General features: G+C 55.3%; 2 protein-coding genes across 6 annotated transcripts; one reads left to right on the top strand and one right to left on the bottom strand.

Moving 5' to 3' along the window:
• Positions 1 to 860: 860 nt before the first annotated feature.
• On the bottom strand, positions 861 to 7,158 carry MAPK15 (mitogen-activated protein kinase 15). 5 transcript variants are annotated; one of them, XM_027063699.2, is made up of 13 exons: positions 6,901 to 7,158; positions 5,603 to 5,701; positions 5,121 to 5,150; positions 4,914 to 5,004; positions 4,262 to 4,392; positions 4,018 to 4,181; positions 3,675 to 3,814; positions 2,885 to 2,942; positions 2,397 to 2,534; positions 2,170 to 2,275; positions 1,827 to 2,028; positions 1,586 to 1,728; positions 861 to 1,498 (listed from the first exon to the last, which is right to left on the bottom strand). In XM_027063699.2, the coding sequence occupies exons 1-13, from the start codon at positions 6,967 to 6,969 to the stop codon at positions 1,079 to 1,081; spliced, it is 1,791 nt and encodes a 596-aa protein (XP_026919500.1). In that variant the 5' UTR covers positions 6,970 to 7,158; the 3' UTR covers positions 861 to 1,078. The 5 variants fall into 5 exon arrangements, with proteins under 5 accessions (XP_026919500.1, XP_053064297.1, XP_026919501.1 ...); XM_053208322.1 differs by lacking the exons at positions 5,603 to 5,701; positions 6,901 to 7,158 and having other exon boundaries at positions 4,262 to 4,358; XM_027063697.2 differs by lacking the exon at positions 4,018 to 4,181 and having other exon boundaries at positions 862 to 1,498; positions 2,397 to 2,942; positions 6,901 to 7,154.
• Positions 7,159 to 7,382: 224 nt separating this feature from the next.
• On the top strand, positions 7,383 to 10,195 carry LOC113600519 (uncharacterized). The gene is made up of 2 exons (XM_053208328.1): positions 7,383 to 8,837; positions 8,905 to 10,195. The coding sequence occupies exon 2, from the start codon at positions 8,909 to 8,911 to the stop codon at positions 9,716 to 9,718; it is 810 nt and encodes a 269-aa protein (XP_053064303.1). The 5' UTR covers positions 7,383 to 8,837; positions 8,905 to 8,908; the 3' UTR covers positions 9,719 to 10,195.
• Positions 10,196 to 18,780: the final 8,585 nt, after the last annotated feature.

The following is an 18,780-nucleotide window of genomic DNA, read 5'->3' on the forward strand; positions in this document are numbered from 1 at the left end:
CTCCTTTCTGGGCTGCCGTGCCACTTCCCAGGGCCTCATCCGCCCCCCTGTCCGTCAGCCGGGGACTCGCTGCCCCCTCCGTGGCTGGCTTACCTCCTCGCCGCCCCTCTTGGCCTCCTCCCAAATCCTGCTCTGCTCTTTCGTGGCCCCCTGGCCTGGCCAGCTCTCCTGTGCCTCCCCCTGCGGCCCCCAGCTTTTCCAGGAGCCCACAGCTCCTGCTGCGGGCAGCCCCGCCCCCAGCACAGCAAAGGCCGCACACTTTAGACTGGGAGCTGCCACCAGGCAGCCGGAAAACAGCCTCCCCTGTGTTCCAACCCCTGCCCAGGGTCAGGTGTGGTGCCAGGCACCTTGGAGCCATGAGACAGGTGCCCACCAGGCCCCTTGGATCTCTTCAGCTCCCACACCCTGGACCCACCCCCCCGCCAGGACAAACCAGCTGCCAGTCACTGTTGGTGACAGAGGTGGCTGGGGTCGGCAACAACAGCCAGTCAGGAGCTGTACCCCGGGGCACCACCCCAACATCTGGCTCACGGTCACAAATGCAGTCGTGGGATGGCTTGCATCCAGGCAGCAGGTGCACGAGCCCCTGCCCTTCCAGGAACCCCTGGGGACAGCGCGGTCCCTCTGATGGGCACCACGCAGTCCCCAGAGCATTTGTGGACAGAGGACGGGAAGCTGGACCCAAGGAGCCCCCCCCCCCGCCCCCGGGCTAGCCTTTGGTGACGTGAGCCTAGAGGGAAAGCACTGGGCGCTGGGCAGAGGGGGGCCACGCAGCTTCTCATAGACTCTATACTAGACATCTGGGTTCTCGGAAGGGGGTGGACTCCGTGGCCTCGGAGGGAGTCCCTCACTGAGGACAAAAGATGAACAGGGAGACTGGCCAAACACGACTTTATTGGAGGAAGTGGCTGGGGGTGGGTGGGGACCTCTCCCACTCCCCCAGAGACGGCTGGACAAGCTCCCTGGAACTCAAGGGTGTGGGCAGGCAAAAGGGGGAGCGGGCAGGAGGGGGTGGGTAGCACGGGGCACTCGGGGGCAGATCCAGGGCTGGGCGAGGGACGCGGGCTGAGCACAGGAGCTAGGTCGCGGGCTGGCAGGGCGGCTTACGCGCGGGGCCCGGCAGCAGGAGCAGGCGGCCCAGCGCCGAATGGCAGACGGTACCGTAGGCTTGAGAATAGCCCCCGAGCGCGGCCCTCGCGGCCCCCTGCACCCCCTGCCAGGCCGAGGCGCCGAACATCCTCCGGCCCGGCCGGGGATCGGGCCGCGCATCCGCAGGAAGCCCGCGAGGGACCCGCGCGCAGTCTGGGGGCCGCGCGAGGGGGCGGGGCCGGGGGGCGGGGGGAGCGGTCGGGGGGCCGGGCGGGCTCACCCGTCGCGCGCCGCTCGCCCTCACCCCACGGCCCGGATTCCAGTCGCTCCGGATCAGGGCCTGGACGGCCACCCGGGCGGCGGCCTGAGAGGCCAGGGAGGGCGCCGCCCCCTTCACGCTGGGCTTCACCTGGGAGGGGGCGCGTCACAGGGTCACCGCCCCACCGGGCGCCGCCCTCGGAAGTACAGTGAGAGGGGCCCTCCCCGGTCAACCTACCCACGAGTGGCCCGAGGGGGCCTGTGCCGTCACCCCAGGGGGCCTTTCCGCCCTCCCGAGGCCCCCTGGGGGCGGGGGCTGGAGCAGGGGCGCCACGTCCGGCCGGGGAAGGTTCTCGGCTCCGCAGGGAACGTCTGTGGGGTCTGAAGACCAACCCCCGGTGTTAGTCCGGCGCTGCGGACCCTCGGTGGCTCCACCCAGAAGGGTCAGGGGCCGCGCTCCGGGGGGACGGGGCACACACCGTGTGCGGACTGCTGACCCAGGCTGCTCTGGGCATCGGCACCGGGCTTCTGCGAGGACGAGCCCGGGGACAGCTGAGGGACGGCTCTGGGTGAGCGCAGGCGCGCCTGGGCCCGGGGGGCGCTGGGCTCCGTCCCCGGGGGCGTGCCCCCCGGGCCCTTCCCTCTCGGGACGGGGCCACCGCCCCTGCGCTCCAGGATCATCTGCGGGAGGCGAGGGGCGCTCAGAGGTGGACGGCGTGGGTGTAGAGGGTTCTGGGGGTCGCTGAGGCGGGGGGGGGGGGGGAAGGGGGGACCCGAGGGTGAGCGTGGGTGTGGGAAGATCGTGGTCGCGGACCGGAGCACCTGATAGACGCGGCTGCGGTACTCAGGCGCTGACAGCTGAACTCCTTCGAGCACCGGGAGCCGCACAGCCGCATCCAGGGTCTGCTCGCGAGCGGGACAGTGGAACCTGTGGGGAGCCAGCCTCGGGCTGCGGTCAAGACGGCCTCTCCGCCGAGCCCAGGTCCGGGACCCAACACCCAAGACAAGACCGGCAAAGCAGGAGCTGGGCCAGGGGACCCCGCCCCTACCTCTGCACGTAGGGGTGCCGCAGCGCCTGCGCTGCGCTAAGCCGCTTGCCCGGGGCAAATACCAGGAGTCCCTTGAGGAGATCCAGGGCCTCCGGGGGGGTGTCTGGCGGCAGGAGGGCGTCCAGCGTCTGCCGTGGCCTGTAGGTGCCTGCATATTGTCCCCTTTCCAGGGCGGGCCCCTCCCCATCCTCCGCCCAGCGCCACTTAACTGCCTCCGTGCATCTCCCCTCCCCACACGACACCCCAAGGCAGCATGGCACTGATGGCCGACCCCTCCCTGCCTCGGCCTCTGGTCCCTTGCTCTCCATGCCCCGCGCAGTTCCCGCGGGCCTGCCCATGCCCCCAGGCCAAGCCGGGCGGTGCTGGAAGTTCCACCTCGCTGGGTTTGGGCCTGCCATCCGCAGGCCAGGGCCCGGGTCTGGGCGGGCAGACTGGCCAGCAAATTTACATGAGGAGTGCGAGCCAGGCTCCTCAGCAGCCCCGCTCACCGGGACCCCAGGCAGGGCAGGACTGCGGCGCTGAAGCTTGAGCTGAGAGCCAGGAGGTCTGCAGGGAGGGTGGACAGAGGTGGTGTGTGGTCAGGGGGGCCTGGCCCAGGGGGGCGGGCGGCTCAGGGAGGTCTGGGGCCAGTCGTTCTTCCCGCCCCATGGAGTGGCCTCTCTGCAGGGCTGCGGCAGTCTGCCAGGACTCAAACCTTCAGTATCCGGATTCGTGCCCCACCCGTGTGCTGGCCCTTGCACACTTACACCCCCACGCGTGCACTCCACATCCGGGCACTCCCACCTCCATGGAAGAACCCCTTCCCCGACTTCCCCACCTGGTCCTTCCCCTCTCTTGCTCTGCTCCCTCCCCCAGGAACAAGGACAGACCCTCCCCACCCCACCCCCCCACCCCCACCTAAGCTACCTACCTCTGCTGCAGCCTACCTTCCTCCACATCTTCCCCCAACCCCCAACCTCCCCTGCCCGGCCCCCATTCCTCAGCCGCTCAGCTGGACCCTTTATGAGCACCGCTCGGCCCTCAAGGACCTGTGGCCAGGCCCTGCCCGCCTTGCAGACCTGTCCAGTTGCTTTCCCAAAGCCCCCAGCAGCTCCTCCCTGGGCCTGCCATGTGTGGGGCCTGCCCTTTCCGGTTTTCCTGAAACTTTGGACCTTCCCCACCCCTCTTCCCCAGACTCCTCCCTACTAGTCCTGGCCCATCACGTGCTGTGCCCCCAGAGCTGTGTGCTCTGACCCTTGGGATCCCCGGTGCCCAGCAGGCCCCTGTACACATACTCACCCTCCTTGGATGGAGGCGGGATGGTCTCCAGGATCAGCTCCAGCTGGTGGAGTGTAGATGTGCCTGGGAACAGGGGTCTCCCCCGAAGCATCTCCCCCAGGACGCAGCCCAGACTCCACATGTCCACCCCAGGGGTGTACCTGGGGCAGGAAGGGGTGGAGGCTTGGGGGGGGACCCCAGAGGTAGATGTGGAGGGAGGAGGAGAGACACTCAAAGGGGCAGGGCCTGGGGTGCTAGGAGGGGGCCGGTGAGGGCACAAAGTGAGGGCACAGGAAGGCCTTGGGGCCTTGGCTGGGTGAGAAGACATAGGAGGTACTGCAGGGGGAGGGGGCGACGCTGTTACCAGCTCGAGGACAGCAGCACCTCTGGAGCCCGGTACCAGCGTGTGGCCACGTAATCTGTCAGGGCCGGGCCCTCAGGCCCCTCAGGGAGGCCCCCAAGAGGGCGAGCGAGACCAAAGTCACAGAGTTTCACCAAGCAGCTGGCGTCCAGGAGAATGTTGGACGGCTGCAGGAGAGGAGGTGGGCTGAGGGCTAATGGTGGGTGCACATGCTGGGGGGCAGCCGTGACTGGACTGTGGGTGGCACCTTCTGGTCCCGGTGGATGACGCCTCCTGAGTGGATGAACTTGGTGGCCCGCAGGAGCTGGTACATGATGAAGCGCTTGTGGACGTCCTTCAGCAGCCTGCCCTTACAGATGACGGCGTTCAGGTCAGTGTCTGGGGGAGCACGCAGGTCAGTCTGGGGGGCCTGGGGACACTGGACAAGTCTGCCCCACCTTTGACCCTTGTGGGGTGCTCAGCCCTCCCCCGGTCGCGGTCCCCAGGTGGCACCGGCCACCCTCAGAGCCCTGTTCCTAACCCTGTCCTGGGTACACACGCTTCCCAGTGGCTCTAGCAGGCTTCTTCAGGCCTGTTCTGTCTTTGTCAGCACAGCAATAACAGTTTCTGGGGTGATTTTTAATACTTTATTTCATGTTGCTTTGTTTTATAACATGGGTAGAAAAAGGAAAAACAGTTGCAAACAGTGGAAAAAGCAGGAGCCTCATGGAGGTGGGCTCGAGGGGTCACTGCCAGGCCCAGGCGCTGACCATGCACCAGCCACACCAAGAAACTGTTCTGGGTGACAACTGACCACTGTGGTGACCCGGCCGCAGAGGGACATGTAAAGGGATCCAGGCCATTGGAGGGTCCTGGACCAGGACTGAGGTGAGGCTGGAGGGTGAGAAGGCCTCACTTACCCATAGACTCAAACACCAGGTAAATGTCCCTGTCGTTCTCCGCCCGGATCACGTCCAGGAGGCGGATGATGTTAGGATGGTCCCCAAGTTGCTGAGGAGAGAGCCAGGGGCTGTGTGCTTTGGGGGGGACGCAGATCTGGGTTTCCCCCCCACCTTGCTGGGAGAACCTGCACCTGGAGGGGCTGCCAGGTGGCCTGGGCTGCTCACCTGGAGCAGCATGATTTCCCGGAATGTTCTCTGGAATGAGACAGAAATTTGAGCATAAGTATGGGGCGAGAAGGAAGCCCGCCTCCTTTTTTTTTTTTGGAAAGACAGAAAAAGAGAGCACCTGTGTGAGCAGGAGAGGTGCAGAGGAAGACTATCGTAAGCAGTCTCCGAGGCTAGCAGAGCCCTATGCTGGGCTCAGTCTCACAAATCATGAGATCATGACCAGGGCGGGAATCACGAGTCAGACGCTTAACTAACTGAGCCACCCAGGCTCCCTGGAAGCTCATTTCTCGAAAGGATCCACAGGGATTGACAGACGTCACCCACACCTGCTGGACCACAGGTTCAGGTCATGTCTGAGCAATTATAGAGACCTGCTGTGAATCGGCTTCAGAAATACATTGGAGCTTCCAGGCACCAAGGCAGAAGGGGTCCCCCCCCCCGCACCCCTGCCCTTGCCCTCACGCCTCCTCTCCACTCACCTGGGCGTCCGTCTTATCCCTAAAGGCATCGAAGATTTTCTTGATGGCCACAACTTCGCCAGTCCTCCTATCCACTGCCTTCCACACAATGCCGTAGGCCTGCGAGGACGGTGGTCAGCTTGCTGGGCACGGGGCCAGCCTCCTGTCCAGCCCTCCCCTGCCCAGCAGGCTGCCTGAGGCTCCCGGGAGGGAGTGCGGGTGTGGTGAGGGCCTATGGCTCCGGGCAAGGTCCCCACAGCTGCGGGCTGCTAAGGCTGCTGCAGCAGCCCCCCCCCCGGCCCCCCCGGTTTTCCAGAAGATGGTGATGAGAAGCTAGGCTCCAGGAAGAAATAAGGTTACAAAAGGGAGACTCAGGGTGGAAGCCAAAGCCTGTTCTGGGCACCCCTCCCCTCTTTCACACCCTGCATCCAGCCTATCAGCAAATCCTGTCCGCTCCACCTCCAAACTTCATCAGAATCTGACCTCTTGCTGCCCCACCTGGGACTCTTGCCTCTCCCCCATCACTTGCCTGGATCGCTACACTAACCTCTTAACTGGCCTCCCTAGCCCACACTACAGTCTGTCCTCTACACAGCAGGCAGCGTGAGCCTTGTAAAGCGGCACCAATGTCTGCTACCACTCCGTGTCATGCCCAGAAATCTCTGCAGTTCCCCCAAAGCCACAGGTGATCCCAGCCCTCCCGTAGTTACTCTTAACCAGTTCACATCACATCAACTCTGCTGTTTCCCCACAGCCAGCAGGTTCTTGCCTCAGGGCCTTTGCACCTGCTGTCTGTGCTGTTTGGACCGTGCTTTCTCTTCTCCCCAATACCACCCACCCAGTCACACACCTTCACAAACACTCTTGTACACAATCCCACATGCTGTCACACACAAACGCACAATCGCTCACATGTGGTTCACTCCGTGCCCATTTACCCGCTCAGGCCCTTCCTGGGCCAGGCTTGGGACCCACCCATCGCCTTTAGTGATTGGAGTGGGTGGGCCCGGCCTCCTTAGTGTTCTATGGGCCCCAGGAGAGGCAGCTGGGAGCAGGGGACGTGGGCGGGGGAAAGGGTTTGTCCACCATCCCTCTGACCTGAGGCCGCTGTGAACCTAGAGCCAGGCGACAGGTTCACTTGCAGTGGGCGCTGTTAGAGCCCCCCTACAGGAAACTGAGGCCCGAGGGGCTCGGTGGCTTGCCCAAGCCACCCTCCCGTCCACGGAGGAAACAGGACGTGAGCCCAGGGATCCCTGGCCGCGTCGGAGGGAACAGACCGCCGACTGGACCTTCCCCCTCCCTGCAGGTGCCGGGCTCACCCCCTTCCCCAGCCGCCGCTTGAGCAGGTATCTTTGGGCAACTTGATGGTCCACCTCCGCGGCGCACATGCCGACCGGTGGGCGCCCGGGGGCCTCCAGACGCCGGCAGCGCAGAAACTGTTGAACCCGGTTGCCTTGGAAACTGGGGGGGGAGGGGGGGAGGGCGTGGTGATACCCCTCCCTTGCGCCTCCGCGGCGCTGGCGTGGGGCGGGATCTACGGCCCAAGCCCCGCCCGATCCGGATAGGCCCAGAGCCCCTCCCGGCCGCCCCGTCCCCGCCCGCCTTACTGCCTCCTGGCTCCGCCCCCGCCGCGCTCCCACCTCAACTTCCGCACCCCGTTCCCTCCCAGGCCCCCGCTGCGGTCCCCACGCCTCTACCCGTACCCTGTAACCCCGCCTCCGCAGCACCCCCGACCCTCCTCCCACCCCGTAACCCCGCCCCCGCTGCGCTCCCCACGCCCCCCTCTCCCTTCCCCCCCCCCCCCCCCCCCCCCCGGTCCCCGCCGCCCCACGGCGGCCACCTCCCCCTCCCTGGTCCCGCTGCCCCTTTGCGCCCCCCACCCCGGCTGGGCCCCGGGGCCTCTGAAGACGGACTGCGGAGCCAGGCATGCTCTCTCCCTCCCGACCGCCTCTTTGCAGTTCCTTGAGCGTAAATTCACCGTGACCCCGGCGTTCTTCCCTGGGTGCTTGCCCAAGAGAAATGAAAACTTGGGTCCACACGGAGAATCACGCACGAATGTTCGTAGCAGCCCCGGACTGGAAACGACCCGAATTTGAGACAGGAGTGGATACACAACAGGCCGCTGCGCCTACGGTGGCGCGGGGCTCAGCAAACAAGGGAGAAGCGCCTGCGCACACACACGCTGGGCCTCGGAGGCGGTCGGCCCACTAGGCCAGACTTCTCGCGAACCCCGCTGTGTGATTCCGTTTTTCCAGAGCTGCAGAAAATGCGTCGCCCAGCGTGGAGAGGCGGGGGGAGCCGAGGGGCGCGGTTGCGAGCCCCCCAGAGCTTCCCAAGGCCTCAGAAGCGCTGGGTTGTGCGGACGCGCTCAGGGTGCACACTTAGGTCTGAAGTGTCTCAGTCGTGTACCTGCAGTGTGTGCCACTTCAATCGTAACACGGTGTGAAGTTGGAGGGCGCGGAGAGCAAACAGGGGAAAGAAACCCGGAAGGACCGAGAGAGGCCGTTCTTCCGTTCCGACCGAGTCACCAGCACTGGACGCGCCCTCCCCCGGGAAACAGCTGGAAAACTGGACAAAACATGTGAAACAACTGTCTGTAGGTTGGGCACCCAGCGGCGCAGGACCGCGATCTTGGCAAAACAGGAACAAACAGGGTCCTGCGATTCCAGGGCCGGCCTGTGTCTGGGGAGGAGTGGGAGAAGGTCCCCCCAGGCTGAGACGGGGAAGCTGAGGGACTCCATACAAATCTGCTTTTTGCTCCTTTTCCTGCTTCCCTTCTTTTTTTTTCTCTTAACGTTTATTTATTTTTGAGAGACAGAGAGAGAGAGAGCACGAATAGGGAGGGAGCAGAGAGAGGGGAGACACAGAACCCTAAGCTGTCAGCACAGAGCTTAAGGTGGGACTGAAACCTCCAGAACCTTGAGATCATGACCCCCGTTGAAGTCAGGCCTCTAACCGATGGAGCCACCCAGGCGCCCCGCTACTGCTGTTCTTGGTAGGGCCCGCACCCCACTCTACACATGCCTCAGAATGCAAACAGTGTACATCCTCCTTGTAAGGGACAAGGAATTCATGATTTCTCTAGAACAGAATGTCTAAGGAAGGATTGGGTGAGAATGACCTGACGAAGTCATTACATGTGTATTCCAGACATCAATGTCAGACCTCCAAGCCAGACCTCCATGCCAGACCTCCATGCCAGACCTCCAACTCAGACCTCCAAGTGAGGCCACCAAGCCAGACCTCCATGCCAAGACTCCATGCCAAGACCACCAAGCCAGACCTTTATGCCAAGACCACCAAACCAGACCACCAAGCCAGACCTCCATGCCAAGACCACCAAGCCAGACCTCCAAGCCAGACCTCCATGCCAAGACCACCAAGCCAGACCTTCATGCCAGGACCGCCAAACCAGACCACCAAGCCAGACCTCCATGCCAAGACTCCATGCCAAAACCACCAAATCAGACCACCAAGCCAGACCTCCATGCCAAGACCTCTAAGCCAAGACCTCCAAGCCAGACCACCAAGCCAGACCTCCATGCCAAGACCTCCATGCCAAGACCTCCAAGCCAGACCACCAAGCCAGACCACCAAGCCAGACCTCCATGCCAAGACCTCCAAGCCAGACCACCAAGCCAGACCACCAAGCCAGACCTCCATGCCAAGACCTCCAAGCCAGACCACCAAGCCAGACCTCCATGCCAAGACCTCCATGCCAAGACCTCCAAGCCAGACCTCCATGCCAAGACCTCCATGCCAAGACCTCCAAGCCAGACCACCAAGCCAGATCTCCATGCCAAGACCACCAAACCAGACCACCAAGCCAGATCTCCATGCCAAGACCTCCATGCCAAGACCTCCAAGCCAAGACCTCCATGCCAAGACCTCCAAGCCAGACCACCAAGCCAGACCTCCATGCCAAGACCTCCATGCCAAGACCACCAAACCAGATCTCCATGCCAAGACCTCCATCCCAAGACCTCCAAGCCAGACCACCAAGCCAGACCTCCATGCCAAGACCTCCATGCCAAGACCTCCGTGCCAAGACCTCCAAGCCAGACCTCCAAGTCAGATCTCCAGGCCAAGACCTCCTGGCTCTCAGGAATAACCCCTATGCCCTGGTGTTTGTTCTGACCAGTTCCTGGATGCCAGAGAAGACACCTACACCAGACCACCATCCTCAGTGAAACCCCAGACCCAGGGGCACCTGGTTGGCTCAGTCGTTAGAGCATGTGACTCTTGATCTTGGGGTTGTGAGTTTGAGCCGCACGTTGGGTGTAGAGTTTACTTAAAAATAAAACGGCGCCCAGGTGGCTCAGTCGGTTAAGCATCTGACTTCAGCTTGGGTCACGATCTCACGGTTCATGAGTTTGAGCCCCGTATCAGGCTCTCTGCTGTCAGTGCAGAGGCTGGAGCCTGCTTCGGATTCTGTGTCTCCCTCTCTCTCTGCCCCTTCCCCAATCGTGCTTTGTCTCTCTTCCACTCTCAGAAATAAGTAAACATTAAAAAAAATTATTTTAAATGAGACAAAAATAGGGGCTCAGTCAGCTGAGCATTCAACAAAAAATCTTTTTTTTTTTTTTTAAATAAAACAAAAGAAAACCCAAACCCCAGACAAAGATGAGACTCATGGTCCTGTCCTTTCTGAGTCTCCCAGATGCTCTGTCTGTATCTGGTCTCCCTGTATCTTCAATAATGTCTGCTCTCACTTCCTGTTGACTCATGTTTGATTTCCGTCCTGCGTCCTTCATGAAGCCAAGGAGAGTCCTGGCTGGTCCTATAGGATCCCCTGGGTCCTCGAACCTGGCCTACTGCCATCAAGTCCAGGCAAAGAACAACTTGGCGGCAGGGGGTGGGGCCTGGAGGTGTGGGAGTTGCTGAACAACTCTCAGGTTTCACTTAGGTAGGGAGGTCGTTAACTGCCAAGAAGCCACGTTGGACACCAGAGCATTCAGGAGAGAGCCGAGACAGGTCACATCTCAGTAAAGTGACTGAACCAGCTCTAGACTAAAGCCTACTCCACACCCATCATGAGTGTGGAGAACAAGCCTTGAAAGGAACAAGATTATACAAACAGAGCTTAAATGCTTGCCAGAAAATGTCAACACTCTTTAAAGGGACACATCAAAGGGGCGCCTGGGTGGCTCGGTCAGTTGAGCTTCCAACTTCGGCTCAGGTCATGATCTCTCAGTTTGTGAGTTCCAGCCCCGCGTCAGGCTCAGTGCTGACAGCTCAGAGCCCGGAGCCTGCCTCAGATCCCATGTCTCTCTCTCTCTCTCTCTCTCTCTGTCTCTCTCTCTCTCTGCCCTCCCCCACCCATGCTTTCTCTCTCTCTCAAAAATAATAAACATTTAAAAAATTTTAGAAAAAAGGACTGAAGTATGGCTACATGTTACAATGTGGTGAGTCTTAGAAACATTGTGCTAAGTGAAAGAGGTTAGATTCAAAAAGTCACACATACAATGCCACATATATGAAATATTCAGAATAAGTACGTGTATAGGGACAGAGAGCAGATAGGTGGTTTCCCGGGGGGAGAGGGGGTTGGGAAGAGGAATGGGTAGTGACTACTTAGTGGATACAGGTTCCCTTTAGGATGATGAAAACGTTTTGTAAGATCGAGGTAGTGGTTACTTAACACTGTGAATGTACCAAATGCCACTGAGATGTATACTTTAATGTAGGTAATTTTATGTGAATTTCACCTCAATAAAAAAGTTACAAAGCTTATGAGGAAGGAGGAACACATGACCCAGACCGAGGAGAAAAGCAGAACTAGACCCATAAGTGACAGAGATGACGGAATTGGCAATGACTTAAGAATTAGCAGTTATAGGGCACCTGGGTGGCTCGGTCGGTTGGGCGTCCGACTTCGGCTCAGGTCATGATCTCACGGTCCGTGAGTTCGAGCCCTGCGTCGGGCTCTGTGCTGACAGCTCAGAGCCTGGAGTCTGTTTCAGATTCTGTGCCTCCCTCTCTCTCTGCTCCTCCCCAGTTCATGCTCTGTCTCTCTCTGTCTCAAAAATAAATAAAAGTTAAAAATAAATAAAATAAAAAAAAAGAAATAGCTGTTATAAACATGCCCAGGGATTTAAAGAAAGACATGAATATGATGAGATGAGGAGTTATAAAAAAGAACTTGCTAGAGTTGAAAAATAAAATCTCTGACGCGAAAATTCATTGGATGAACTTAACAGCAGAAGAGATATCAGTGAACTTGAAGACACAGCAATGGGAACTATCCACGTTGAAACAGAGGGGAAAAAAACAAAACTAAACTGAAGAACCTGTGGGATCATATCAACAAAAGAGAGCGATGTAGAAAGTATCATTGAGAGCAATGGCTGAAATTTTTGCAGATTTGAAGGAAAAATCATACACTCACAAATCTAGGAATTTCAATGAAACCTAAGTAGGAAAAACGCAAAGGAAGCCATAATAAGCACATGATAAATAAATTGCTGAAAAAGTGATAAAAGTACTACAATTATCAAAAAAAAAATACAGAGAAACAAAAATAACTATGACTTTAGAGTTCTTGTCAGAAAATAATTTTAAGCCAGAAGACAAAGGAAGAACATCATTAGTGCACTAAAAACAAAAAGAAAAATAAACAAAACAAAACAAAAACACTGCCAATCTAGAGTTATATACTCAAATGAAGACAATAGTTTTTTCAAAGAAAAAAAAATTGGAAGTATATAACACCTGCAGACCCACACTACAAAATAAAATAAAATAAAGTTTTCTTGGATGAAGAAAAGTAATTCTAGATGAAAATCTGGATTGACATAAAAAAAAAAAAAAAACACAGCCCTGGAAATGGGATATAGGTGGGTAAATATAAGAGACATTTTTCTCATCTACTAAATTTCATTAAAGGATAGTTGACTGCCCCACTTAGACCTGATAACTCAACGATATCATCAGAAGTCTCTCTCGAATCAAATTACAACCATAATGAGATACCACCTCATGTCTATTAGGATGACAAAGAACAAAAACAAAAACAACAAAGCAAAGCAAAGCAAACAAAAAATGAAAATGGGAAAATTGGTGGTGAGGATGTGGAACTGGAACCCTTGGACACTGTTGGTGGGATTATAAAATGGTGTAACCAATATGGAAAACAGTATGATTATTCCTAAAAGAATTAAAATTAGAACCACTCTATGAGTCAGCAATCGCACTTCCAAAAGTGAGTATATATCCAAAAGAATTAAAGGCAGGGTCTCAAGGAGATATTAGCACATCCTTCTTCATAACATTATTCACAATAACCAAGAGGTAGAGACAGCCCAAATGTCCGTTGGTGGATGGATAAACAAAATGTGGCTATACATACAATTGAATATTATTCACCCTCAAAAAGGAAGGAAATCTTGTTATATGCTACAACATGAGTGAACATGGACGTTATGCTGAGTGAAATAAACCAATCACAAAAAGACACACACTGTGTGGGGCGCCTGAGTGCTTCAGTCAGCTGAGTGTCTGACTCTTGATTTCTGTTCAGGTTGTGATCTCTTGGGTTCGTGGGATCAAGCCCTGTGCCATGCTCCGAACTGCCAGCACAGAGCCTGCTTGGGTTCTCTCTCTCCCTCTCTCCCTCTCTCCCTCTCTCTCTCTTTCTCAAAATAAATAAGTAAACATTAAAAAGACACATACTGTGCGGTTCTTCTTATACGGACACATAAAGTAGTCAAACTCATAGAAACAGAAAGTGGAATGGTGGTTAACAGGGGCTGTGGGGAAGAGAGAATGGGGAGTCATTGTTTAATGCGTATCAAGCTTCAGATTGCAAGATTAAAAAATTCTGGAGATCTGTGAACATGTGAATATACTTAATATAAATACATTTAACACTACTGAACTTTACACTTAAAATAGTTAAGGTAGTAACTTTTATGTTGTGTTTTTCTTTACCACAATTAAAAATAATTTTTAAAAAGATAGTTAACCAGGGTGCCTGGGTGGCTCGGTCAGTTAAATGTCCAACTCTTGATTTTGGCTCTGGTCGTGATCTCGAGCCCCACGACAGGCTCTCACTAGCAGAGTAGGGCCTGCTTGGGATTCTCTCTCTCCACCCTCCATGGCTCTTGCATGTGCACTGTCTTTCTAAAAATAAACAAATAAAACATTAAAAAGACAGTTAACTGTTTAAAGTAGATAGAATAACAACATATGGTGAGATGTATAACCTGTCAAAGTAAAATGAAAACATACCTAAAGAGACATAGCTAATAAGCCCATAGTCTAGATAAAATGAAATATTAAAAATTACTCAATCAGAAAGAAGGGAGAAAAAGGAGTAAGAAGAAACAGGTAAGACAAATAGAAAACAAATACTGAGATTGTATACTTAAACCCAACCATGTAAATGATTACATTAAACGTAAATGGTCTCAATGCTCCAACAAAAAGGCAGCAATTGGGGCCACCTGGTTGGCTCAGTAGGAAGAATGCACGACTCTTGATCTGGGGTCATGAGTTTAAGCCCCACATTGGGTGTAGAGATTACTTAATAGATAAAATTTTAAGGCAGCAGTTGCATAACCTTATTTTTGTTTAAATTTTTTTCTTGACGTTTATTCTTTTTTGAGAGACAGAGCATGAGCGGGGGAGGGGCAGAGAGCGAGGGAGACACAGAATCCGAAGCAGGGTCCAGGCTCCGAGCTGTCAGCACAGAGCCCGATAAGGGGCTCCAACCCACAGACCACCGCAATCATAACCTGAGCCAAAGTTAGATGCTCAAGTGACTGAGCTACCCAGGCACCCCACAACCTTATTTTTTTTTTTATCAGAATCCAAGAATATGCAATCTACAAGAAAGGCACCTTAAGTATACAGACATAGAGAAGTTAAATGAATGATGCTGTGGTCTGAGTATTGGTGCCCTCACCCCAGGACTCAAATGTTGAGACATTGTGGTAATATCAGGAAGTGGTGCTTTTAGGAGGTGCTCAGGTCATGATAATAAAGCCTCATGCTGGAATTTGTGCTCTTATAAAACAGGCACCAGAGAAATCCCTAACCCCTTCCACTATGTGAGAACACAGAGAGGCGCTGGCCATGAACCATGAAGAGGGCCCTCACTAGATTGCAACCATTCTGGCCCCTTGATCTTGGACTTTTTTTTTTTTTTAAGTAAGCTCTACTCTCCAATGTGTAGCTCAAACCCATGACCCCGAGACCAAGAGTCACATGCTCCACTGACTGAGCCAGCCAGGCTGGTGCCCCAATCTTGGACTTTCCAGCCTCCAGAACCATGAAAAATAAATTTCTGTTGTTTATAAGCCACCCAGTCTGTGGTATATTGTTACAGCAGCCTGAATAGACTAAGACAGATGGAAAGAGATAGATCATACAAATAGTTATCATAAGAAAGCTTCAGTGGCTATATTAATATCGGACCAAGTAGACTTCAGAACGTGGAATATTACCAGGAGAAAGAGGGACACTTCATCATGATACAAGTGTCAACCTGTCCAACAGATAATATAATCCTGAGAATGTCTGAACCTAATAATACATTCTCAAATACATTAAAGTAAAACCTGATAGAACTGAAAGAAGAAATAATCAAGTCAGTTGGGAGACTGTACACTCCTTTTTCAATAATTAGTAGAGCAAGCAAGCAGAAAATAAGGATATAGTAGACCTGAACAATATGACTGTCCAACTTGATCTAGTTGGCATTTATAGAACAATCTACCAACAACAACAGAATACACACTGTTTTCCATTGTGTATGAAATAGTCACCAAGATAAACCATATTCTAAGTACCATAAAACAAAGGTCAACAAATTTAAAATTATTGAAATAACACAAAGTATGTTCTCTGATCTCACAGAATTAGAAATAGATAACAGAAATATATTTGGAAAATCCACCCAAAAATTTGCAGGTTAAACAACACATCTAAATAAACAGTGGGTCAAAGAAGAAATCACAAGGGAAGTTAGAAACTATTTTGAGCTGGAAGATAATGAGAACGTGAAGTGAGAATGTGCTGGGTGCAGCTAAACTGCACTTAGAGGGGAATTTATAGTTGTAAATGCTCATGTTAGAAAAGACAAAAATTTTAGTTTCCACCTTAAAAGGCTAGAAAAAGACAACAAAATTAAACCCCAAATAGGTAGAAAGAATGAAGTAATGATAAGAGTAAGAATCATTGAAATGCAGTGTATAAGCATGAGAAAAAAACCAATACAATTAAAAGCTGATTCTTTAGGTAAATTGAATACAATCTAAGGAGACTCATTAGAGCTAAGAAAGAAATTACCAATGTCAGGAATGAAAGACAGTACATTCCTACAAATTCTTCAAACGTTAGAAAGATAACAAGAGTTTATGAGGAACAACCTCACATCAATTGATTTGATAACTTAGCTGAAACGGCAAATCTACTGAACAAGTGGGAGCATTCCCCAGATATACTCAAGAACAAACATAAATACGGATGGAAAAGCTATAAGCCCACCAGGACTGAGGGGAGAGGAGAAGGCACAGGGATGGGCACGGAGGGAGGGCTGATAGCTAGTTGCCCAGCCTGCAGGAAAGTAGACCCGGTCCCACTGATGAAGAGCCCAAGGCCCGGAGAGGGCAGCAGGATCCTTCATGAGCTGGGTTAGCGGGAGCCTCTTCCCAGTCCTGTGCACCTGCTGAGGGCGGCTGGCATCAGAGCACCAAAGATATGTGACAACTGACAGGCCGGTCCCTCTTTTCCTCGCCTTCCCCCACGAACCCCAAGCTAGAGGCGTTCCTGACCCTGCCATTTGGCCACCGAGAGTGTAGTCACTAAGCAAAATCAGACCGACATCAGGGAGCTTCAGCATAAAGAATTCTGCTGAGTGAACTTCATTACATGTAATTATTAAGACAGTTTTTCAATGGGCATTTGATTCATCCATTAGTTGGTATCTTTTAAAGCTGCTGTTATGTGTATTCTCATGGGGCCGCATGTCTGCAAAGCGCCACGGTGCCTTGTCCAAACAGTACCCCCGCGGATGTAAATTTGGGCAAAAGAGTTTACTTTCTCATCGATTGTTAGCCGACAACCAATTTTGTTGCACGCGGTCGTCACCCTCGGCTTCGTTTGGAGTGCATCATCAACTGGAGTATTCATTAGGAGTTAGCTAAAAAGCGGACTGTGTAGTTCGTTTTTAGCTGACACGTGGGAGAATCACAGCAGCTTGGGGAGGCCTTGTCCAGAAGGCCCAGAGCCAGCAGGGAGCGGGTGTGTGGCAGGTCAAAGTCCCCAGGGTGAAAGGATGTGGCGGGAACTTCCTGCTTCATCCATTGCCGGCCTCCTTGTAGCTCAGGAGACCAAACTCACTGGGTCCCCACCTCCCAGGCCGCGTCCTCTCATCGTCCATGTGCGTGCGCCCCACCCCCACCCCTCAGGGTCAGAGTCTGAGACATAGCACAGCTGTGTCCACACCTGCGGCACAGCTGTAGCCACTGTCCCATGCACAGCCTCTCCCACGCTGCTGGAATGGGCCCGGTACAGTCCTCCAGCACCTGGGTCTCCAAAGCCATCCTGTCCTCTCTCCTGGTCCTGGCACGGGCTATGGACTCAGGTACTCCAGGTCACTCCAGGAAGCCACGTTGAGGGTATAGATGTGGTTGTCTCTGAGATCACGAGTCCGACTCGGGAATGAGGGTCCCGGAGGAGGTGTGCCCTTGGCTGGGCTCCCCCTCAGAGCTGTCTCCCAGGGGCATCTCTGAGCCAGCCTGCAGACGTGGGTGTGGGCATCGCCACTGGGGCCTGCGGGGGGGCTCTGGACACTGGGCATCCTTCTGTCTGTCATCCTTTTCCTCACAAACAGAGGTAGTGGGCATTCCTGGGGAGGGGGGACATGCCGGCTGACCTAGGCAACACCCCAAGCCCCAGTCTACCTGGCTTGACCCCTCAGCGTGGGGCAGGGGGGCAAGCCTACAGGCCCTCCCTGGGTCCCAGAGAGGCCTTTCAAAGCTCATTAGCCTGCCCTCAAGCTGTGACCCCGCTGACCTTGAGCAGGCCAGACCCAAGGCTCACCACAGCAGCATCACCACAAGCCCCACCTGGCCTTCGTGTGCTCCCTGCACCCACCAGCGACTCCTGCGGGCCCGGGCCTGTCTTGGCTCCTGTGAAGCTGTGGCAGGCCGGCCAGGGCCCTCACGGCACCTGCACCATGTGTCGGGGAGGGCAGAGCGCTTCCTCCAGGGGCAGCCGTGGCTGTGGGAGCCGACGCACCTCGTGGCCCGGATCTGGGCTTTCCACCTGGGGCTGACTGTGAGGCTGGCGTGGGTCTGGCACCGGTTCCAAGGTACCTGGGGTGAAGGGAAGGCCACTTGAGGAAGAAGGGTCTCTGCCTGGTGCCCAGCCTAAAGCCAATTCCCGGGGCTGGGGGTGGGGGGGCAGGCCCGCAGGTGGTACCCAAATTAGGACACAGGCGAGGGGACAGATCTGGTCCCCCCCAGGGTCCAGAGAACAGCCAGGCCTGGGCTCCCCAGGGCTTGACCCCAGCCAGAGGACACACTGGGTAGATAGGCTCTCCTGCTGGACTTTGCTCCTGCCCACCATCCCCTTTGTGGTGGTGATCGCCATCAGCGCCCCCACCCCCACCCCGTGCTTCTGGTCAAGAGAGGAGGTACTGCTGGGGTGGGGCTGGAGCATCCCTACCACCGGGCTCCCCAGAGTCCCCTCCTCTGACCACTGTTCAGTATCTGGCTGTCCTGAGTGTCAGCCTCCCACCCACAGCTGAGCTTCCAGAACCGGTTTTGGTGTCGCCTGAATCCACCCATTCCACGGGTCCAGCTGGCATTGGCAGGTAGAAGGGTCGCGGGCGCCAGGCATATGCCGGCCTCAGGCTGCTGTGGGGTGGGTCCAGTGGCTGGCTCTGCCCCTTGCATCAGGACACAGGGCAGGGGTGGGGGGAAGCTTTGGCAAGAGGCGGTAAACGGCAGGAAGAGGCCACCAATGCCTAAGTCACAGCCCTCGTGACTCCAGGGGTCCTGGGACAAAAAAAAATCACCTTGTGCCTCAGTTTCTCCATCTGTGAAATAGAGGCGGAGGCTGCTGGCAGCGCTCACCCCGGGGGTCAAGCACAGCCCAACCCCACCACCGGCTACTCCTGAGGAAGGGGGCTCACCCCAAGTCTCAGAAGCTGAGTAGGGAGGGCGTCCAAGGCAGAAGCCACAGCAAGACGG

Source organism: Acinonyx jubatus, chromosome F2, assembly GCF_027475565.1.
Source record: "Acinonyx jubatus isolate Ajub_Pintada_27869175 chromosome F2, VMU_Ajub_asm_v1.0, whole genome shotgun sequence".
In the NCBI taxonomy this organism is placed as follows: domain Eukaryota; kingdom Metazoa; phylum Chordata; class Mammalia; order Carnivora; family Felidae; genus Acinonyx; species Acinonyx jubatus.